The sequence below is a fragment of the Harpia harpyja genome, chromosome Z, assembly GCF_026419915.1.
Source record: "Harpia harpyja isolate bHarHar1 chromosome Z, bHarHar1 primary haplotype, whole genome shotgun sequence".
In the NCBI taxonomy this organism is placed as follows: Eukaryota; Metazoa; Chordata; class Aves; order Accipitriformes; family Accipitridae; genus Harpia; species Harpia harpyja.
In genome coordinates, this window is record NC_068969.1 from 103,779,419 (window position 1) to 103,803,991 (window position 24,573).

The 24,573-nt window shown below is 36.1% G+C and overlaps 1 protein-coding gene across 1 annotated transcript in view; it reads right to left on the minus strand.

Moving 5' to 3' along the window:
* Nucleotides 1-4,048: 4,048 nt before the first annotated feature.
* SPEF2 (sperm flagellar 2) overlaps nt 4,049-24,573 on the minus strand; it is an 81,999-nt gene continuing 61,474 nt past the window's right edge. Inside the window, exons 29-35 of the mRNA XM_052777906.1 lie at nt 21,746-22,932; nt 21,426-21,643; nt 21,132-21,340; nt 20,921-21,044; nt 20,615-20,816; nt 13,771-13,877; nt 4,049-4,127 (exon numbers count right to left, since the gene is read on the minus strand). Of these exons, the coding sequence (XP_052633866.1) occupies nt 13,833-13,877; nt 20,615-20,816; nt 20,921-21,044; nt 21,132-21,340; nt 21,426-21,643; nt 21,746-22,932 (1,985 nt within the window). The 3' untranslated portion in view covers nt 4,049-4,127; nt 13,771-13,832. The remainder of the gene's footprint in view (nt 4,128-13,770; nt 13,878-20,614; nt 20,817-20,920; nt 21,045-21,131; nt 21,341-21,425; nt 21,644-21,745; nt 22,933-24,573) is intronic.

Below are 24,573 nucleotides of genomic sequence, written 5' to 3' on the forward strand. Positions count from 1 at the left end.
GTCCACCTCAAGCCTTACTGAATGTAATCTGTATGAACTCTGCCTATACAGAAAGCATTTTTACTTTGTTAAATGATACATGGAGTTCTGAATGTTTGTTGTGTGATATTAAATGGCTACTGTGACTATAAACAGGTTTTGTAATAATTGTTCCACATACCAATAAATGTTTTTTGATAAAGACATGTTAACTATACGTTATTAGAAATCCTGTCTCAGTGGAACTCCTATTTGACAAACAAAACCAACAACAATAACAGCAGTAATAATATGACAATTAATTTAGAAGGAACAAGATTGATGCAAGGGCCTATGTTACATGTATGCAAAACACAGATGCATAGAAATGCAACATGATACCCCTATCTTCAAACCTAGAGGTTTTTAAAAAGGACTATTCAGGATTTGAAAGCAGGATAAAAAAAGGTAACATTATGAAATGCATGGTAGTTTTGATATCAACAAACTGAATGCTAATTATCAAACTACTTTGCTATCCTCAGTAATTATAAGAATGTAGTCCACTGAAAATAATAGATTAATGCAAGCATTAAGAATTAAAGAAGTAGAATATATCCCAGACTCAGTATTTAAATTTATCACAATAAAAATGCAGAATTACTAAAATGTGCGGTTGTTTCTCTATTACTGTATCTGTGACAGTCTCAGGATAGAAGGCAAAATTTGTAACAAGAAATAATGCCAGGCCTGAAAAAGACTCCTTAATAGACCAATCTTAATAGACAAACATATGCAGTGGAAAAAGTGGAATTGCTTGCTTCTTCCATCTGAATCAGTTGGTCTAATAAAATTTGTCTCTCTTTTATTATTAAATGTATTTAAAGACAATTTAATTCAGAATGTAATGAAGTGTAGTCATAAACACACACTCACATATAAGTGTGGTCTAACTATTCTAAAGGAATAAATTTCATTAGATAAGTGAAAAAAATGTATTGATAATGGCAAACCACTTTAAAGTTCTAGTCAGGACCAGAAAGACTTCTAATCAGAAGAGAAAAGACCAGATGAAAAAGTAATAGAATTTTCAAGCTTGTTCATTTGTTGTCATTTGTACTGAGGCTAACAGAAAGGTAATCACCATGTAGGGTGTTGCCAGCCCACTGGTATATGAACTGAGAAAACAAACTCCCTTCAAAAGACAAGAATATATTTCACCTGGAGAAAATATTTTTATCAGACGTAGTATTGCTTAAAATTGAAGACGTCATCAAGAGGCCAAAGGAATCAGGTGCCCTAATTCAAATTTAAAAAATTGTAAACTAGATATTCCATTTATAGTTTTCAGCAAAACATTTTATTTTCCACTGTTTATGACTGCAGTAGTAGAAACATTTTAACCGTAGAAACCACACCCTAACTTACTATATTTATCTTGTAAAAGATCTCAAAATAACAGCACTGTAGTTAAATTTCATTCTTATAGAGATTTTTATAGTCTCAGGAGAATTTATGGAAAAATAATTGATGCTAAAAATATTGTTTACTTACTTTGGAAATGTTTTGGGAAGAAAAGAATTCACCTGTTCACCAAATACAGTTCTATGAAGAATTGTCAGAGGAAAACTCTTCCTGGAGTACGTATGTTTTTGACTAGAATCCTAACCTCCATAAAACAATGGCCACTGGGTCTCTATGCCTGTTTGCTGGTGAATATAACAATTTGCTGTAATGTTGAGTAAGAACTTGTGGTCTTAGGTCTTCCCCAGCTAGTCAGAATTTGAAAGTAAAACTGTGAAGTGTTGATTTCATGCATAAAACAGCAGTCTGTATTTACCAGTACAGTCAAGGAATATAATCTTCTCTTTTTAAGTACAGAAACCATAGAGCACTATATTTGAGATACAGTCAGTATAAGCCCTTGCAAGAGGAAATTCTAAGTATTACAAATGAAAACTGAAGCTCTGCATCTTCTGTCAAGTCAGGAGATACAGGCATCCAGTGAATCTGCCAAATAAGTAGAAAAATGTACTATTTAAATGTAATAATACTGGTATGTCTTTGGTAGACAAGCTGTGGAAACTCCTTTGGGCTAGAGCATGTGCACTGAAACCCTCAGCTACTGCCAAGATTCATATACAATTGTTTCCCACCTACACCTTTTCTCATAGACTGACAATTTTTATAACTGTACTTCCCTGACGTATTCCTACCAGCCACAAATAACATAGGTGATAGATGGTAGCTAATAAATTTAAATGTATGCTACAATCTACTCTTTAAGCTATATAACACAGTTCCTCCTGAAAGTGGTACAGGAAGATTAGAAATTTTGATAAAGAATAGACACTGTGCTCTTGCTATTCAGCTATTGGTTAGTGTGAAAAGATTTTAAAAAGAAGTCCCCCTCCCTGTAAAGAGCAGAGCATATGCATATGGCATTACTCAGTTTAGACACTAGTTAAATGTTACTTCAGGTTGCATCTTGTTTGGTCTTTGTGAGGAGCTTGCATTATGTTAAATGTTGTAGTCAGTGAGGTGTTTGTGAAAAGAACAGTTCTTGAGATGGATCGGGTACAGAACAGAGAGCTAGTTTAAGAAATGCTTTGGTCTACAAGAAGTTCAGTGAAGCTGGAAAAAATGTTCAAATTAGGAAATACAGTACTCAAATAAAAAGGGTCAGGAAGAAAGAATGGGGACAGGAAGTGAGGAATGACCTAACATTCCACGGTGTCTATCTTCCCAAATTGGCTGAGACATTAACATAGGCAGGATAGATACTCATTGATAGTTATAATCTTCAGTTGTGTTGCTTTGTCTTACATTTTCCTTTTGTATCTCCTCCTGCTACAGCAAATAAATTTTTAACCCTTAGACAGGTGAATATATCTTTTTATTCTTATATCTTGTCTTTTACTAACGATGATTATAAGTAATATAATAAATGCTGGGCACTTCACTTCTTACAAGTGATGAATATAATTAAGAAATAGCAAGTTACTCCTGGAGTACCATGTATCTTATTCAGATTTACAGTTTGTGGGACACTATATGTCCCTGGTGGTGATCATCTCAAACTTGTGAAGACTGTTCATGTTTGATCTTCAGGCATGCGAATGCAAACATCCTTTCATCTTGCCTCACACTATTTTCTTACACCCTGTATATCACGTATTTTTGCCATAGTTCGACACATTTAATAAGTTGATACACTGGCCCAAACTTGCCTTATGTGTAACTGCTTTAATGCACATTTAAACATAGGTGCAGGTAACAGGGATGCTTTAGACTAGGGCAGGGAACAATATTTGAACCTGTACTACCTCTGCATACCCTTTTCTGCAGCCTGGTTGGCCTAGGATGGAATGCATTCTATCGCATATCCTATAGTGTCTTGCAGTAAGATCCTGTTGGGAAGATAATTCAACCAAGCTCCTTCCTGTGGGTGGAGGGAAAGGCAATGCCACATGCGGCAACACAGTAGAAAACCTGTAGGCAGCTATAGGCCAGCAAGGCAGGTATAAAAACATAGGTTAGAAAGCAGTGCAGTCTTTGATGGATGGAGTTTTCATGGAAAACAAAACAACTGATCTAATCTACAACCTGCTATGCTATATATCTGGTCTACACTGCAAATTGGCGTAATTATATTTATGTGTCTGAGATAATGCCAATTTCAGTATGTGTACTTACGAAGTTCTTGGTCCCAGAAAGCAATACTTACAGGAAGCTTATATTCTTGATACCTGTTGATCAAGTCTTGAATGAAAGGATGCTTCAAAAGGAGTGCAACTGGGATGGGTGTCAGGTCTTCAGTGCCTAATTCTTTGTATATTTTGATGAAATGCTTTAAGAAAAATAATATGTGGTCAATTTATTAAGTGTTTAAAAAATCTGGGGAAAAGCAAAGATTTCAGCAGGTGTTTATTTAACACCTAAAGCAAGGTACAAAAGCTTCTTTAAATCAACCAGCCTACCTTATCATAGCTCCCTTCCCTGTCCAGATTACTAAACCTATGATTATCTTCATCTTTACTTCCCCCAGTATGAAACACTTTGAGTAGAGTTGCTATTGAAATTATTCCTTCACCCATGTAATTCAAGACTTCTTTTTCATCTTCTATTAAAGTTTTCTCATTTGGCACTATGTTGGCATAAGGAAAACCCTAAGAAAATAAAGCATAGATATAATACTTGGTGATAAATGGTCTGTCAGTAGGTCATCTGTTTTAGCTAGACATTCATTAAGGATCAAGTGGATTATACTTCCAAACTTCAGTTCTTACAAAACAAAAATCATCAACTCACACAAAATTATCTGATGAACTATGAGATGAAGGAATAGATCCCGAGAGTCCAGAAATATCCGTAATGTTGGTGTTAGTAGAAATTTAATAAACAGCTTTTTCCAGGAACACGGCTAACATTCCACTGAGAAATTAATATTCTTCAGAGCAACAAAACATAAAAATACTTAATAGTTACAAAAATTACGATACCCTACCAAGAACTTTGAGTTTGTATAAGGAGTAAACTTGGTAATTCTGGATGTTCACATGAAAAAAACAGCATGAATTTTCTAGTCCAAATCAAGGAGTCACTGCAAGAACTTTATTTTGGCTAACAGTTAACATAGGCTCACCAGCTCTCCATAGAAAAAGTGAGAAAGGCTTTATGCAGAAAAATTAGAAGTTTACTATAAAGAAGCAATGAGGAATCTTTGTGGTGCTATCGGAGATGGCCAAAGAGAAAAAAAAAGCTGCTGTAGAGATTTGTGAGCACAAAGATGAGAAAGGACCTCACACAGATGAACAATGCTTTGACTAGATTAGGCCACTGTGTAGACTAACCATTAACAACAGGAAACGGCATTTCATTGATTAGGCCACTGTGTGGACTAACCAGTAACAACAACAGGAAAGTGCATGTAATTGAACATACCACTTGTTTCCTCATTAGGAGGGAGAGACTGCTGAGATTCAGTCACACTTGTGCTACGTGTGGCATTAATACATGTCTTTTTCAATACACAAGGAGCAGTCATTGATACAGTCCTTTTAAAATTTTTAACATTCAACAGTGGAGTTTACACAAATATCAGCACTTAGGTTTTTCTACCTCCCACTACTGTTTATATTTAGCTATAAGATCTACACAACCAAAAACAAAATTATTGAGACTTAAAAGCTAAGTATTTTAAGTAAAAGGGTCTTTGCTATGAAGTTAGTAAAAGTAACAAAAGTCTCTAGAATATGCTTGTCTGATCTTCTCCTATTAACATCATTAAGTTTCAGACTTATTTCTGTAGGCATCTAGTAATGAGAAGTCATTACAATTATCAGCCCAGAACAAGAAAAAGAGAAGAGACAAATTAGGTGCTGCTGTGTTAAGTGCCTACTTATAAGCTGGCTATCTAAAGTGTATTACCAAAGTTCTTTGAGATGAGCTGGATAGAGCTTTACGTCCCACTGATTAATACTCCACTAATATTATTTACTAGATTTGTAGTACCTGTAGCGAGAACTGGGATATTTAGATCACATGTAAACAGCCAGAGACAGAAAAAGGTTTAGGTTCTTAACCTGGTGCTGAAAACCACTTTGGAGGTCTTCAGGGATCTATGTCATTCTATTCGATGGAGCTTGACACAAACATGACACAATACCAAGTCATAATTTACTCTTTCCCCCCTTGCGGTTGTTGAATATCCTGCATGAAATGCTGGCCCTACTGAAGCCAATCGTGAAAACTCATTCACTTCAGTGGAATAAGATTTTATTTGTTCTCTTTTTTCTGTATTCAACTTTATTGTTAAAGTGTACACATATGGAACACAAGGCATAAGAAGAAAGAAAAGATTAAAATTATGTTCTATGAGCCCTGCAATTCTGAGCACCAACCTATGAAAGACAACTATAAAGTCAAAGAGAATCCACACATGCAAGAGGTTCATTTAGCATCTAATTCTTAATATTTCTAGGTTTCTGAGGGACTCTCCAAGATGAATTAGGTGCACTAACTCTCTGTATAATACATTGTGAGACATATATCAGACACAGCACAGATTCACAGAGCCAATACATTGAGTGGGAAACTAAGCATGAGGAAATTCTCAAGTTGGATGGGGTATAACACTTGCTCCTCAGAGATACGTTGTTAACTCAAGATTGAATGGAAATGTTTCCCTTCACCTGTGACTCACAGCCTTAAGAAGTCATAGGATCATATAATGGTTTAGGTTGGAAAAGACCTTTAAGATCATCAAGTCCAACTGTCAACATGCCCACTAAACCATGCCCTGAAATGCCTTATCTATGTGCTTTTTGAATACCTCCAGGGATGGTGACTCCACCACTTCCCTGGGCAGCCTATTCCCATGTCTGACAACTCTTTCAGTAAGGAAATTTTTCCTAATATCCAATCTAAACCTCCCCTGGTGCAACTTGAGGCCATTTCCTCTTGTCCTACCTCCAGCCATCTGACAGAAGAGACCAGCACCCACCTCACTACAACCCCCTTTCAGGTAGTTGTAGAGAGCAATAAGGTCTCCCCTCAGCCTCCTTTTCTCCAGGCTAAACAGCCCCAGTTCCCTCAGCTGCTCCTCGTAAGACTCATTCTCTAGACCCCTCACCAGCTTTGTTGCCCTGCTCTGGACACGCTCCAGCACTTCAGTGTCTTTCCTGTAGTGAGGGGCCCAAAACTGAACACAGTACTCGAGGTGCGGCCTCACCAGTGCCGAGTACAGGGGAACAACCACCTCCCTGCTCCTGCTGGCCACACTGTTTCTGATACGGGCCAGGATGCTATTGGCCTTCTTGGCCACCTGGGCACACTGCTGGCTCATATTCAGCCGGCTGTCAACCAGCACCCCCAGGTCTTTCTCTGCCAGGCAGCTTTCCAGCCACTCTTCCCCAAGCCTGTAGCGCTGCACGGGGTTGCCGTGACCCAAGTGCAGGACCCGGCACTTGGCCTTGTTGAACTTCATACAGTTGGCCTCGGCCCATCGATCCAGCCTGTCCAGATCTCTCTGTAGAGCCTCCCTACCCTCAAGGAGATCGACCCTGCCTCCCAACTTGGTGTCGTCTGCAAACTTACTGAGGGTGCACTTGATCCTCTCATCCAGATCATTGATAAAGATATTAAGCAGAACTTGTCCCAGTGCTGAGCCCTGGGGAACACCACTTGTGACCAGCCGCCAACTGGATTTAACTCCGTTCACCACAACCCTCTGGGCTCGTCCATCCAGCCAGTTTTTTACCCAGCAAAGAGTACACTTGTCTAAGCCATGATCCATCAGCTTCTCAAGGAGTATGCTGTGAGAGACAGTGTCAAAGGCCTTACTGAAGTCCAGGTCATTGACACATAGCTGATAATGCCAGTGCAGTTGCTTACAATCTTACAAAAGTCCCAAGCAAACAGATCAAACCAAGCAGAAGACAGTAAGGAGGAGAACAGGTTGTGTTGCTTTATATCTAGTGACGTCAGAGTTAGAACTTTCCACTGAAATACAGGAAACGGGAAACTAAGTTCAGATCTACTGTATCCAACTGGCAGCATGCTTCTTTCTATGAAATGTGAAAAGGAAATTGCCTTATGCAGTCTCTCCCATGGACAAAAACTCTGTTGTGCCAAATAAAAGCAGACACAAGGGAGTACAATAATATATTTTGTCATTTGAAGTGATAAAATGCAATTAGGAATATGTATAGGATTACACTGTGTGGTAAAATAATGCCCTTTCTGTACTGTTTCTGGAGAGTACAGCTGTATTTTAAGTATTAGGCAAATGCTAGAGTCACTGTGGTTGTGAAAGCATAGTGAAACATTTCATTATCTAGAAGAGAGAGGTCTTTCCAAGGTGTGTACAGATATATATTTTATGTCTCAAAAAATGACTTATACTTCAATAATAAGTAACTGATGCATGCAATGCACTAATGGCAAATTTGAGATTTTAAAAATAACAGCATACCCCAGAAATACTAACAATGTTCAAAACCCCAGCTTCATTTGATGTGACAGTACAGTCATCATGGCTCTAAAAATAATTTTAAAAATTATTTAATATGAAACTAATTATTAATTATTAATCCTTCTGATTTACAGGTAAACCAAAACACTTGAAAATAACAACAAAGGTGTATATACTTCTACATACCCCAAAGAAACAGTAGAAAATAAAGTAAGACCAGCAATAATATCAGGTTTTATATTTTTAGATAACAATACCATAAATCACACTACAGTAATTCCTGGGGATCAATAGCTGGACTTAATTGTCTAAGATTAGATCAAAGAATGTCCTTTGCTCTTCTCTACAAGAAGTAGTTACCAGTAAATATCTTAAGCTTTCATTGTTATTTGGCATGCAAATCTTCAGACTTTTGGAAGAATACTTCTGAGTATTATTACCAAAGTCAGTGGAACTATTTGCAGAATTCCCATGAAGTCAGTGGGACTACTTGTAAGGACTAGAGCTACACAGGATAAGAAAATATACAGAAATCTAGGTAATTTATAATTTGCAAGCACCACTACTGTTCCCTAATATTTTACTGTAATATTTTACCACACATGGAAGAGAAGCTTCTTTGCTATGAATATATGTTCCAGTAGCAATGCTAAGTGCTCTGTAAACACCTTCAACTGGATCAGAGTGGGAGGCAAAATAAAGGAGCATCTGAGTATAGTTGAGCAGAGCAGGATCTTTTCTGTTATCAGCAAATAAACTGAAGAAAAACTATAAATAGACAAAAATATGTAAATTAATTTCTACAAGTGGAATTTAATCAAATACAAATCAAAGTCTGTAGAGAAAAGGATGAAAAAAAGTAATGACTGCTGATAAGTGGTATTATCTTTAAACATGTGTTGACGCTGTGTAAATCAAGAAAAATCAGAAGTGTGTCTGTCATTCAGGGAAACAGAAATTCTAGTATTTTCTTTTCTAGGCTGAGGACTTTCATGGAACAAGGAGAAATTAATAAAATCTTGTGTCATGACAAATAGGTCCAAAACATTTTTTTGTATTCAGATCACACTATTACCTCCCTCTTTTATGGAGACTTCCATGAGCTTAGATGTGGGGATCATTTGCTTCCCATTCTTTACAAAGCTGGTTACTGCGTAGCAAAATTAATGCAGTTCAAAGGAGAACAGGAATAATTAAGTCTTTCTGAGTAGACCATGATTTAGAATACTGAAGGACAATTCCTAGACTCCTTGCTACATTATTTCTAACTTTGAGTTTTTTATACATGGAAATCACATTCTGAAGCACCACCTGACCTCAAAAACCACAGAAATACTGCAGCAGTTATGGGAAAAAAGAGTTCCAAAAAACTTTTGAATGAGACCTCTCAGGTTAGAATAGTGAGTGGTCTCTTCAAAATACCTATGTTTTTAAAGTTACCTTTATGAGATGTCTTAGCCTATCTAAAGGCAAGGGTTCTATGCAACTTTTTGTTATGCTTAGATCTTCATTTCCATTAAACCATAAGCCAACCTGATTAAAAAAAAAAAAAAGGCATTTATTTTCACACATTAAAATAAAGTGGTCTTTATGCTCTATCACTGTTCAACAGACAGATTACTAAAAGCTTAATTCCTGGACTTAATCAAGCTGAATTTGTTATTAATATACAATGACATCAGAATAATTAAGTAGCTGTTTGTACTTTGTAACAGATACTTTGGGAATTACTGAAAGTGGAGTAGGATAGAAGTGAGTCTATGCTCTTGAAAAAATTGAAAATGAACTAGGTAGTTGTAAACCTACACTGCCCAAGAAGCAAATATGTCACAGAGTTTCTATGCGTGTTCTGGTTTCTTCCTTTTAGGGTATCCTTTGCTACCCCATAGCTTTTGTCCTAACTGTACTTTGGGAAGAAACTGTCCATACACTTCGGTATAATGAAGGACAGGGGCATGGCTCTTCCCATGATTGCCTGCTCTGAACAACAAGACTAAGTGTCCCGTAATGCCTACAGAGCTGTACCTACAACTGTAAATTAAAAGTGTCCAGAACCAAGTGTCCAATACTAGACCCACCACACAGGAAATACCAGCTAGATCTTATCTACTAAAACAGGATAGCCAAGAACAGACTGCCTACAGAAGAATTCACTTGCTTGGAAATGGCCCATATTAAACCATGCCAGGTTGTGCAAACAATGTCACAGTATGGACAATTGAGTACCATTACCTGGGGATGTTCCCTAGCACTGTCTAGTTTACTAGTACAGGTGCAGATATAAGGGCCAGCTGGGGCACCTCAAATTCCCAGTGGAAGGTTCTTCCTGTTATTCTCAATGAACATTGCTTGTCATTGTTTCTTGTTAAGACAGTAAAATAAAATAAATAAAGTTTCATGACATTTTGAATGCATGTAAGTGCATGAACTTTTTGGTACTTTTTAGTCATTAAGGAACTGTATGAGACTAGGTTCAGCATCATTAGTCTCATGGAAGTTTGGAAGAACTAGTGGGGATAGGTCTATAAACAAATGAGTATACACCATTGCATATTTACTATCAGTGACTGAATATGAGCAAATTCCAATCCTGAAGTGAGTAAAAGAATTGCTCCATTAATATTTGAACTAGAATCCTGTGTTAACATTCTCAGTCTGCATGTGTTGTAACTGCATCATATTTTTAAACTCACACTTCGGTAAAAATCACCACATCAATAGACAAATAGATGCAGATAGTCCTGCACATTTTGTGGGTTTTCTGGCTTTGCAGAATTTGTTTCTTTGCAAGTCTGGGGTGGGTAGGGGTTGGCAGGCACTCCTGGAAGTTTTAAATTAATCAAAGTAGTTCTGAAACTAACAGGCTTCTGGAATAACACAGCTTCTATTTAATTTTTGAAGAAAACTAATACTAGGTGACTGGAAAACAAACTGCAATAAAGACTCTGTGAAATTTATTTAAAACAGTTTGAAAATTATTTTAGTATCACCAAACAAATAAAAAATGACAGAACTGTAGAACTTTTGTGTATACATGCACACACATATATATCTACATATATATATGTAGATACATAAATATATATCATATATAGGGCTAGTTTGCATTAGAAGAATGAACCAGCAGTCATCTTAAGTATGATTAAGAATCCAAAGTAAAAGTAAGTGAAAATTTAATGAGCAGAATTTTGCTAAAAGAAGAAAAATGTATTCTTAATACTCTTTCATGAAGCTCGCTTCCTGAAAAACCTCGCTGAACTATGCGACAGTTCAAAGAGAAGTTGTCTTTAGAGAAAAGAATAGATCAAAGAATTTTATAATTTTCTGTGTATTCAAGGTCTGAAAAACAATTTTCATTTGCAAAAATTCCTTATTAGAAATATTCTAGAAATATTTAATTAAAGTAGAGCTGGTGAGCCCAAACTAAAATACTTATTTCTGTTTGGAGCAAATATTTTGCCTTATAGATACATTGTCAAACAAGTTAATAGCACAGAATAGTTTGTTTAGAACAGGAAGGATTTTCACTTGAAATTAATTTATGGGGAAAGTAGGAAATGGAAGTAAAAAGTAAGCTTAATTAGTCTGATTTGTGGAACTATGGATAAGATAGATATTAGGCCTTCAATTTTCTGAAGAAAATTTTCTCTAGAAAGCACCCTCAAAACCCAAAACATTTAAAATTCAGTCTGAATTTCTGAATGTGAATAAACCAAACAATATATCGTTCAATTAAGAGAGTTTAACAAAAGAATATTATTCAAAAGAGAAAAGAATTATAACCTGCATATAGTATTCCTGTGTAACAAAGCCTGATCCAGCTACATCAACAGACTTGAAGCTATGCAGCGTTTTGAGAAGTTGTGTCACAGATGGCATTGGCCAAGGCTGTGCTGCTGCTAGCAAGAATCTGCGCCAGTCGGTAAGTTCTGAGTTCACTGTGAATGTGGATGCCAGATTTTGTAACTATAAAAACAAAATAATAAATATTGTCAAATATGTATGCATAAAAATACCCTTTCTATGTATTATGTCTCCTTAGGTCTTTTTCCTGGTTAGGATGGACATGGTTCTGCAGTGAGATTTCAAAGATGTATAGAAGGACATGTATCACTAAACAAAACAGGCCACAGACCACTGTCTGTCAATGAGGCCAGTTGGCCTGTGCAGGCCTCTAAATAAATACTCGGACTCCCCAAACAAGTGTATCTATCTAAACTGCCTATGAGATAACGGCTCTTAGTACATGCTAAACCCTGAACCGTCCTCCATCTGGGAGAGCGCTAAGCATTGAATGGACAATTTAGCAGCATGAGTATAAAAATCTAGTAAATGCTTGGGCCTGTGCCTTGGCCCTATTTTGTTAACTCTTATGGGTGTCCACCACGTGGCTTTTCTCTGCTCCAGCATTATTTTCAGTTAGAAAAAAGTAGTTGTAGAAAAGGTGCTTTGCAGCTTGCCGCATGTGCCTTTTTACCACTGAAGACATTGTATGTGGACAGCAGAGTGGGGTACAGAACACAAATAGGAGAATACATGTAAAATCTCCTGACACAGCATTGTGAAGGCTGTATCTGATGGAGGGAACAAAATTGGCACAGTTAATTTCTGCACTAATGGTGTGGTGAGACCCTACTATGTACCTCTACGCTATCTTCTGCCCCACATCCAGAATTCCTTGTCAAGGGAAGTGTCTGGTTTGTTCCAGACTGGAGTTCGAGAAGGAAGCAATGTGTTTACAGGAATAACGGCCTGGGGCAACACAGAGTGAGACAATTTGGTAATGTTGTAGATGTCATCTGCCTTAACGTTGGCAGGTACAGGACCACTTATTAGAATTTGAAAACTTATTTGAAATCCTATTAAGTCACACAATGATGAAATGGTGAGTTCAGTTCAGAATAGCTTGTGCAGAATAAATGTCTACCTTATATTATGCTTCATGCATCTCCTTTTGTATGTAAGTTCTTGCCTTCACTATAAATTTAAAAGTCTCATCTAAAAATGGTGCTTTTAAGGAAAGAAAATTCTGTTATTAAAATAAAAATAGTACTTAGAAGCACTAAAAGTTCTCAAAGCATAAAGAACATGGCATACATGCACGTCATCTATTAATAAACAATTTTTTACTCATATAATTAATTTCCTGTGCTAAGATTAGATTTTTATGTACTGATGATGACAGTGGTGCCTAGTTTTCACTAAACTCAGTGGAAATCCATCATTCAGAAACTTTAAAATGGTTTACTCATGCAGTTCATCCGTGTGAAAAATATTTGAATAAGGCTGTTTCCCTCATGTAAAATCCAATTAAAATCTTGCAGTGAATCATGGCTTACTATCAGAAATAATTATCAAAAAATGCTAAAACAAGTAAATCTTTTCATTCCATAGGCTTACCAGCAACATCTGAAAGTAAAATTAATCAGAGAATTCAGTGATGGATGATTTGGAAAGACTAAATTACAATTTTTCATGTTCCTAAATCTGAAAATCTTGGATAAATAAATTTAAGGTCATACAGCTCCAGATTTATTCTCCTGTGTTGGAATGAAGAACATAAACAGTCTTATTTAACTCCTGGAAATGGAATTTTCAACAGTGTCTAAGGAACTGATATAATCTGAAAATCGTAAATAAACATAGCGCTGACAAAAACATTTTATTTCTGGCACAGTGGCTTCCAGACTCTTTCTCTAGTGAAACAGAAGAATTTTAAGGAAAAAGTGATAATGCCCTATAATAGTTATACTCTTGACTTTATCATAGTAAGGACAATGCTGCATCTTCTACACAAACCAATACTTCAGTTGAAATGAAAATAGGGGTTAACTTACATTTGGAAGTGTTAAGTTCATCCATGTGTCAGGAAGGCAATTTGTTCCAAGATTCAAATTAATCAAGTCAATAAAAATGTCAATAAATACTTTCTTTTGCATAAAACCTAAGAAAAGAAAGACAACATATAAAAAAAAATTATATTTAAAAAAAAATTATATTTACCATTTTAAATAGACTTCTTTTGTTAAAGGAATTCTATTTTTTTATTTAAATGGCCATATGGGAAAATTATTTATTTTGCTATTATGTACTATTGATAGTGGTAATACCTTTCAAGCCAAACATAAAATTTTCTCATTTAAAATAAATCATGTGTGGTCTGTCTAATAGCAAAATGTAAAATATTCCAATGCACTGCAATTCTTTTAATACTTCTGATCTACACTGTGATCACTAACCCATCCTCATGCAATCCACACTGACAATTTATGAGTTATTGAATTCACAAATACCAATCACACACATACTCTATGTAATGAATACCTACCTATCTTTTCTTTTGGTGTGCTCTATTTTAATCAACCATAAATCTATCTCTACTCTTGAAAGCAAGCACGTGTTAGAGAATAGAATGGAAAACGCAGATGACTGTCTGTTAAACTTTGAAACAAAATTGAATTGCTTAAAAAGCTTTAAATACTTTTTAAAAAGTTATAAATAGCTCCATCAATTTTATTTTGAAGAAATCATAAGATAAAAATAAGTAAGTGCAAAAAATCCTATTTGTTTTTTAAAATAGGCATGGATTTGCTTATAAACAAATAGAAACTTCAAACTTCATGCACAGGATTAAAACACAAAATTATGTATACTGAAATTTAACAGACAGATATGAGTCTTTTCTTTCAGAAATGGACTTTGCTGGCTAAGTGAGGATTCACTGCAAAACCTCTACAGTTAAGGACAAAAAATGTAAAATTAAAGTTTCAAATAATCTAAATTTTGAGAGACAAAGCTGATTTGGTCAGGTTATGATCACTTCCATCGCGTCAAAACAGTAAGTTTTCAGATTACCTTTAAAGGCAAACACAATCAGTGAAATACTGGAAGGACTGACTTAACTTTTTTCTGTTTTACAGCCAAACATCTTCTCCTTTTGAAAAGGCACGGCTGTGCACATTTTATGGCTAACAATTTTTTTTTCTTGAAATGGAACAGTGAAATGAAGTTTGTTAAGTTTATGAAGAAGATTTAAGTGGTAGGAATATTAAGAATGTGAATGAACATTAATTTTATAATGTCAGTATTCAAAATCAAGTTGCCAATTTGAATTAATTGTCTACTATATCTGTAGACCTGTTTGCCTCCAGTCAGGAAAACCAGGAGTAATGCCCTCAGCACGTCTTAATACAGCAGAGAAATCCTATACATATATAAGCTTGGAGAGAACAGAAAAAAATAGATCTGCGAAGCTTGAAGTCCATTGGGACAAGAAGAAGGAAGTGAGAAAGACCTGGAGTTGAAGCCTTATGTCCTACAATAGATTTCAGCATGAAAGCAAAAGCTGGGAAAAAATACTGGCAGACTGGTAACAGTGCTCTAATGTCAGCTCTTGAAGGTTTTTGACTTATCAACTTTGAGACAGAACATCTTTTAAAAATCATGTGAGTTAGGCTGTTTACTGAAGCGCCTTGGATTGCTGATTTCATAATGTTAAGGTAACCAGAAACCTTTATTTTGATGAGAACTTCAAGCCACAAGAATAGGATGATTTCCATATAGCACAATAAAGCCTACATTACAGAAATATCATTACTGTGAGACTTCCTAGAAGATTCAATAAACCTGGTAACTTTTTAGTGGTTCATGAGGAGAATAGGCTATGGTCCACCAAGGAGCCAGTGAAAACTTTATATTAAAATAACAGGAAAAAAATTTTACATCTTATTTGCAGTCTCAAATTGTCTAGTGCTTTACCATGAAAAGTCCAGCTACGATAATTTTTATTTCATGTTTACTAAACATTTCCCTTTCCACATCTGATCCCCAGTACTCTGGCAATCTAACTTCTTTCTCTCACATTATTTTAGGGTTTAAACTGTTCAATTCCTACTATGATTTCCCTACATGACAATAAAAAATGCTGTTCCTGTATTTCCTATGAGTTTCTGGCTTCCTAAAACAAAATTGAATTCTGGTTTTCTGCATGAAATTCTAAAAGGATACTAATATCCTCATGTCACTTTTTGTGAGGTTACATGACTTCAGAAACATACCTAAAAAATATTTGAGGGGTGAGGAAATTAAAGAACTTGAACCAAGAGATACTGTCAGAAATGGGATTAAAGGCTGAGTCTAAAAAATTAAGCACAATTTATAGAACTTTGGATTGTCAAACATGCTAGAACATAGTTTTCAGGTAAATTTGATGTTAGTTGATGCAAGCCTATGGCAAACATGAATTATTGTGAGATATTTAAGCACTGTCAGGTGATCTGCAGTGTCTACCCATTTTTATTCCTCTGTGGTAAATGTGAAGAAACAACCCTCTCTTTCATTCAGAGCTAAGCTACTTTCTGTCTATTAATTATAGAATTGCTGATGTGCTGTAGGGTAATTTCTTTTACTTTACTACCTTCTCATGAAACATCCAAGGTGGGACAATTCCAAAGTGTCTTCAGAAAGTTGTAATAGTTCAAAAATATCAAATGGAGTGTGACCTAATTCCTCCTCGTGACATAACTAGGAGGAATGAGGAAGTCTCAGAGGGAGAGGAAATCCCTCATAAGCATATAAAAAAGATATCAAATAACTTTCCTCAATGTATTTTTAAATATTTTGTCTAGATTTAATGTATTGTTTTTATATCATAGAGCATGGAACTGGTTTTGAATATCTGATTATATTACAAGACAAAAAGTGATTCATCAATTTAATTCAGGGGTTGCCAATGTTTTATAATCATGGAGAGATGCTATGACTGGGCAGCTACACAGGTGGTGCTGAGAAAAGAATACTGGTATCTGCAAATGGTACCCTGCAAGTGGTAAAATGAAATAATGTCTTCTGGGAAAGAAGGGGAAAACAGTTCCCAGAATCGACTTTGTCTACTAACGAGACTGGTTAAAAAAAAAAAAGTATGCTCTTTAGAAAATATTTTTAAGTCCAAAAAAGAAGAAACCAAACCCAACAGGTTTTTGTTGAATGATGTAGGAGACTGACTAGAAAATTAACTTATTAAATATGTAGAAACGCTTTTAATTAGAAGGGATAGCAAGCATTTTGGAAAAAGAATCAGAATTCAAAAAGATTTTGAAAAACTGGAGAGATGGTCAAGATCAGTAAGTTTCACTGGAAACAGACCAAAGCGCTTTGAGGCAACAGACTGCACAGGATTAGAATTCAAAGTGAACTTTACAAATTTGAGGTATAGTCTAGGCTAAGAAGGACACTATCCAATAAGAATAAATGTCAAGTGCCACACTGGGCTGAAATAATGAACTGCGTAAATGTCACAATGGAAATCTTACTGGCAAAGTAAAATTTCTGTAGAAAAGACTCTGGGCATTATGGCAGATGACAATATTGCCAGAAAGTACATGGGAAGACACTGGAAATAATCCAGGGCATTCTTTTCAGCTGTTAAATCTTCTGCTGGCATACAATTTTGGAATTTGCAGATCTAGAAGGATGTATGGAAACTAAAGAGTGTCCTGAAGAAGGCAGCAAGAATCATCACAGCCTTAGAAAACATGTCCTGAGAGGCAAGGCTGAAGGAATTCTGCTAGTTTCATCTATGAAAGGAAGATGATGAGAAGACATAGCAGTAGTTTTCCAGTTAAAACCAAACGTTACAAAGAGGATAGGATAACACCCTCTCCATAGCTGCAGTTAGGAAGAATGATGAGATAAAATTTATTTTCAGGAAAAATACTTCAGATAGTAGTAATAAAACATATAATCAGAAGGACACCAAAGCACTAAGGAAAACAAACCACACATTCTACAGTGGACTATTTTAAAAGCTTATCAAAAAAGAACAAGGGGGAAATACTGGATACAGATTGTCTGACTAATCCCATTTTTAGACATGGATGAGTTCCTGATATTCCTTTCCAAATACTTGTTATGATACTAAGATTTTGCTATTATTTTTCCAAGGGCAATGTATCCATTATCTTCAATCCAAATACTAAAAATGTGATGCTGCCACCATGCATCATGGAAGTGACTTCAGTGTTATAGATTCTAAATATACTTTTGTTCTTTATTTTGTTTTTTGTCTTCTGTTGTTGACATTCTGGGATTCTGGGGACACATTTTCAAACTTTTTCCAATCTCATCATAGTTAAAATCTTCCCTTTTGAAAACTTTGAGGGGAAAAACTTGGCATTATGTGACTGTGAGAGACTGAAAGAGTTACTGTCTCAAACATTGTGGTGGGGCAAGTTCTGCTTAAAGATGAACTCTGCATAACAACAAACCCTGCACAGCAAGGAACCACAGGTGAAAAGCCCATCAGCACAGACATCAGCAACAGCTTGGGGAGTGCTGGAGGGTGCACAGCTCCCTGTTCTGATAAGCTGTTCTGATACAAAGATCAAACGATGGTCTGCAGGGAAGGGGAAGTTACCCCCCAAACCCAAAGGCTCACAAACTGCTCATTAGCCTAATGAGTACGAGTTCCCACCCAAAGGCAGGGCAAGGAGATTATAAAAGGACACAAACTGAAGCCTCAGGTGTGTGCGCCCTGTGGAACTGGACCCCATGGCTGACTGAACCAATGCTGGACCCAGGACCAGTGAAATCTTTCTCTCTTCCTTTTTCTCTTTCTGTCTCTCTCTCTCTTTTTCCTTTTCCACAATCCCTACACCTCATCCCTTTAAGACATAAACCGCTGACCAAGTCTGGGACTAGGAGTGGATCCAGCTGCCTCTGGGCCCTTCTCTAAGAAGGAGTGTAGAAAGCAAGGGGGTCCGCTCTGAACCTCGTGACTCAATGGGAGGGATCTCCTTCCCTGAATTGATGTATGTGGTTACCATGGGTTACACGGGTCACTGAGGTAGTTCCATGCCAATTCCTGTTGTGAGAAACCCCACCACCCACTATCACGCCTCCCCAGTTCAGTTTGCTTCTGCCATGAATAAAATCTTTAACTGATCATTTGGTGCCGTTTCACCTTAATTTAGCCTGATGGAATTCCAAATTAAACACGACTCCCTGGTCTGTCTAGCCCTGGTCGTAACAGTGACTTAACAGAAAATCCTTAGAATTAGCAATGCCACATATCTAATAAGGTACCCTTTCTAAGAAGGGTATAAAAGAATAACTAAACATTTTTGTTATCTGAGAAATCACAAATGAAGATACTTCAGTGATGGATCTTTTATAATCAACCATAGAATGCACAGTACTGATATCTTTTTCTGATCCCCACAGATTAACTCTACTTGAGTGGACTAACATCCCTTAATGAGGCATGGATTCAAAACCTACTCTATTTCTGACATACTATTTAGACCTAGAAGAAGCACGAATATGTGTAAGATGTGCAACATATGCAAGACACACAAAATAAGACTATATGTGTGTGTGTATATACATATAGTGTATCTTCTGCAATTACTAGACATGTTTTATATTGAAAGTAGAGAGTTGATCCTGATTAGAAAAGGGTTGATTTAAAGGTGAATGACCTCACATTCATTTCTCCCCAATTATTTCTAGTTCATCTTCATCACTGTTGGAAGAACTAAGAAGGGTCATGAAGGATTTCATTTTTAGCTATCTTGTGATATAAAACATTGCTTTTTCCTTGATGGTAGAAATATATAGTGCTGCTATGCTTTACCTTGATTATTGATAATTTTATCAAGTAGGAAGTTGCATTTAGAACATGTAGAAGTATGAAGTTATGAAATCAGGTACTTCTCTGAATAATTCTCATTCTCAGTTCCTAAATTAAAAATCAAGATACAGCATTCTTACTGCAACCGTCACAAACATTTTTACAGGTAATAAAAGTGGTTCAAGCTGTGAAGTATATTAGTCATATCCTAGCTGTAAGGCTATTTGCTATGGGAAGACTGATTTGTGCATTAATAATCGGCAATGGAAAATGGATCTGTCCTGCCTCTGTAGGAAAGTCTTCTGAAGGACAAGTCTGACAAAAACCTGTAAAGGTCATATTAAACCTTATCCACAAAAGAATAAAAAGTAGCAACACATACAGATATGGAGAGAAGCTATGACCCAAAATTCATAGGCTACACAGGTCAAGCAATCATTTGACAGAAATAATGCACTGATTTTCCATACATTTATCGAAAGAAAAGCAAAGTTTTCAGAATCAATGAAGCTTCTTGAACTATTAAAGACTGATAGTAAGATGACAGTTAACTCCAGTGGTTATAATACATTATGACTCAGTTAAATGCAATAAACAATTAGATAGAAGTTACGAGTCATCCCTCTGTCCACCAAGGTAACAATGTACTCCATTATTTTTGTTCATTGTCTTCAGATTTACAGAAGTCGGGTATAGAAGAGCAAATGTAAACATCTACTGGTGATTCAGCAGTGAACATAAAGAAAAGGCATATTTGAACATTATAATACATTATGAAAAAAATACAAATTTTACACTCATTAACCCTGCAAGGAATTCTGTTAAAGTGTCCATATAAGTTACAAGAAGATTGCAAAATAAAAAGTAACAATTTTCATCTATTCACTTCCACAGAGACTCTCCAAATCAAACTCAGAAGAGTAATCTGGTCTTTCATTTGTCATCATATCACCACCCTGTAGTCTTCTGTTTCTCTGCCAAGTAACATTCCACAAATGAATAGCTTTGTGGGGGTCAAATTTTTTGATATCTGGAGAGTTCATCTGAATTACCATAAGATCCGTCACACTTTCAGACCTTAGTTTAGAATGCAAATGCATCATGGTGAGTTTCATTTGACTGAAGCCTTGCTCTGTTTCAGCTGAACTTGCTGGCAGAGTTAGGATCAAATCTACCAATGCCAGGATGTTGGGATACTTCTTTGAATAATCTGAGTTCACTGAATCCCATGTCAAGGTCTGGATGTTCTGAAACCTAAAAAGCATGGTAAAAAATATAATTATAACTATCACTAAATGTATTTCCATAATCCTTTTGAGTAAATCAATAAACAGACACAAATTAAGTTATTTTATTACCTGTTATACAGCTCTAATTTCAACATGTTCCATTCAGTTTCTACTTCACCTATTTTCACACTAGCAGCTTCTAGTATGACTTCATAATGTTTAGTCAAGACAGATACTTCCTCTTCACCAAAATCTATAACAGAGGCAAACAAAAAATATTTTTATGCTTTTAAAAAATTTAGAAGGTGCACTTCAAATGGCCACTACCATAGTTCCATACCTTGTTTCATTTTGTGAGGCCATAGTTTAAAACTTCCAATAGTAGTTGCTCTCAAGACATCTTGACTTGCATCACAAAAACAATCACGTAGCCTCTTCACCAAATTAGTTAGTACTTTGGTTCGTACTGCAGAAATATTTCCATTTCCAACAAGCTGGTAACCATGAAAGTGCTGAATGGTCTCCATCAGCCGTTCCTTTGGACCAGCTCTGAAAGATACAGAATACAAAACAAAATATAATACTCTTTTATTATATTCTAAGAGATCATTGTTCAGTTGTTAGAATGCCAGACCTTGTTTCATACATGTGGAGTGTTTCCAGCGTTGACTGCACAGCTGCAAATACGTCTGCAATGGAGGAGTTGTGATCCAGAGTAACACGTGACAGAATGTTGAGGACATTGATGACATCCAACAGAAAGTGAGAAAACTTGACTATCTCCATTCTCAGAGGGAGGTGTAAAAGACCTTTGACTTTCTGCCGATTTGAGGCTCTTGAATCTCTTTCAATCTGGAAATCAATATAGAAAAATAAAGTGTCAGGTGTGTGGACCAAAATTAGCCATAGCAATTAATTTTTCCTGAAGTTACATTGAAATTTTAAATCATTTACCTTACTCAGATGTAGAACAATTGCAGGATAACCTTTAAGGAGAATTTGTAGAGCTGTTTGTAGACGAGGAAGCCACTGGGAGCCTCCAATGAGAGAAGGAATAGCTGGGCGTAACTTAATGGCTTCATACGTGGCTTTGAGATTATTCTTATTTAGAGGCGAGTTATGGTAATAGATATTTCTCAAGACATTGCTTAAGATGTTGTATAGCTGAATATTCTTCAGTGCTCCTTTGTAAACCAGCTTTAGGTGGTGAGCAAAACAATGCACAGACTGTACACAAGGCTGAATTTCCCTCAGAAGTTTAGCTACCCCACTGTTTTCTCCTACTGTGACATCTGTATCATCGCTTCCAAATCCAACTAATTTTCTTGACCAGTCTTGGCTTGCCAGACTGAGCTGAAGATTTATTTGTAATGTGTGCTCAATTGCATTTTTTATAGTTGAAGCATCAGTTTTGTGAACAGGTTGAACCCCAACAATCTGGCAATGAACTTTTCCTTCACTTGCAAAGCATACGTAGACAATTGCAGCTGCTTTGAGTATGCTGTCTGTGACTCCATCACTAATAACAGAAAAGAATTTACATTTCTCCAGTTTCTCTTTCAAAGCTCTTCTTTCTACTTCAGCAATAAAATGTATAAACATTCTTGCTGACTTGTCATTTCTAAATACAGAACCAATATCCACTCCTTTCATATCATCCAGTTTGCACATCCAGTCAAGGTCTGTAAAGGGACGACCAGATTTAGCAATAGCATGACATGTTCTAAAAATATTTTCTACTCTACCTAATGTTATGGAGTTCACGCTCTTCAACATCTGCTCAGCAGAAGCTGTATCTGGTGAAGCAGTACTGGCAGCTTCCATGCAGGTAGCCCAGGCATGAGCTTCTCTACTCTGGTGTGTATTTATAAATTCAAGTTTGAAATTGTCAGTGCCAGAACAAAAATTATGAATGTTTTCCCCCAAATCCACATTATGTTTACGACATGGTGCACAAAACATTATTCCTCTTTCATCATCATATTTTAACCAAGAGTATTTTGTTAGCCATATTTTTGGAAACTGGCGATTCCTCTTTGTTCTCTGATGTTCCAAGTCTTTCTTCTCTTTCCCTCTGTCACCAACTTCTCTCTTGCTAGAAGAATTACTCTTGCTTTTAAATTGTTTCAGTGCTCTTATGGCTATAATTTAAAAAGAAGCAACTAAATATAAAATAGTTTTTATTTCATAAATGATCAATTGTATTTTTTCTTTTTTTTTGGTCCATATTTCTTTTGTTAATTTGAGACTAGAATGTGACTTGAAATAAACAGCCAAAAAAGAGAACAAGGAAAATTGAGATCTACTCTTAAATCACTTGGAGGCTACCCAGAACACTTGTAAGAAATGGTCAGTTTTGACTCCAACTTCCTTTTGACTACCAGAAGTTTGTCAGAATATGCAATCAGTAAAATACAGAAGCATCAATACCATTTTTGAAACACAGAAAAACAGAGTTAGGGAGTGGAATTCAGAATGGTCTTTCAGGCAAAATGTCTCCCAAAGATACTACTGAAGTCACAAACCTATTACGATGCCCATTACACCTGACATTAACAGAAAAGTTAACTTGGAGCAAGTCTGTAAATACATAATCAAATACCTGTCACAGAATGCATAAGATGTTCTATGGCATATGTAGCTGATCTTACCTTCTTAAAATATATTTATCTGCAGAATGATTTTATTACTGTTTTGAGAAAGAGGAACTGTATAAGCTTCACATTTTTTCTCAAAATGGAAACATTCTTAAAGCATTGAGATTGTTCTCAATATTATTCTCCCAAACTGTTCTCAAGATGGGAATTCTTATATTTTGTAGGACTGAATGCCGTAAGCTGATGTTTTTGAAAATTTTCTCTCTAGAGCTCATGAATCTCCTACTTTTGGCAGGTAATTTAATGATTCTTTTAGTACACTGTTGCCATAAGTTCATGACTTTTAAAAGAAAGCAGTCAAATAATGAAGGCAATTTCCATAAAGAACTGAGGCAATAAGACTAAAAATCTATTCATTGGGAAATAGCAGAAGTAAAGCAGTGAGGAAATGACCTAAGAACAATCTGACTCCCCACCCCCCTTGTTGTGATGTGTATGTCAAGGGGCAAAATTAACAATTGCATTAAAATAAGCATAGAAAGAAATGCCATTTCTGGTGCTTTAAAAGGCCTTAAGAAAAAGAGTCCCTGTACCCCACTCTTCTCTATTTTACAAGAAGGGCCAAATTTTCATATATGCATTATACAATTTGTGAGAACTGTTTGTTTGTTCCCATTGTCATAAAAATGAGAGTTTGTCCCATTCTATTCTGAGCATCCAGAAAGGCCATAATATTAAAAAATGTTAGGAACATGCAGTTTAAATACATTATGAGCAATTCTTTTAAAGGACTTTAAATCTGAGGTAGCAGCTGTGGTCCAAATGGACAGCAAAAACAACCAGACCACAGAAGTTTTTTCTGACATGTGCCCAGGTACAATACCTAGGACCAAAAAGAGAGGGGGAGAAGCTTTCTTAACATACAGTAAAGATTAAAAATATTCCCTAACATTAGGCAGCCACAAACTGCAAGAAAAGGTGAAAAAGAGATGGGGGACAGGATTAATGGATTTGAAACTGCAGAAGTCAGAGGGTGGAATGTACAAAATGGTTGTAACACCTTTGTAGTGCCTACTGCTTTTTCAGGTGTATGGGCACCTGTAGAAATTTGCTGTTGATTAGAAAAATGGGGATCAGAGTAGATTCTGTGAGTCACTGTCAGGGATAAGATTCCCTGTAAGATGG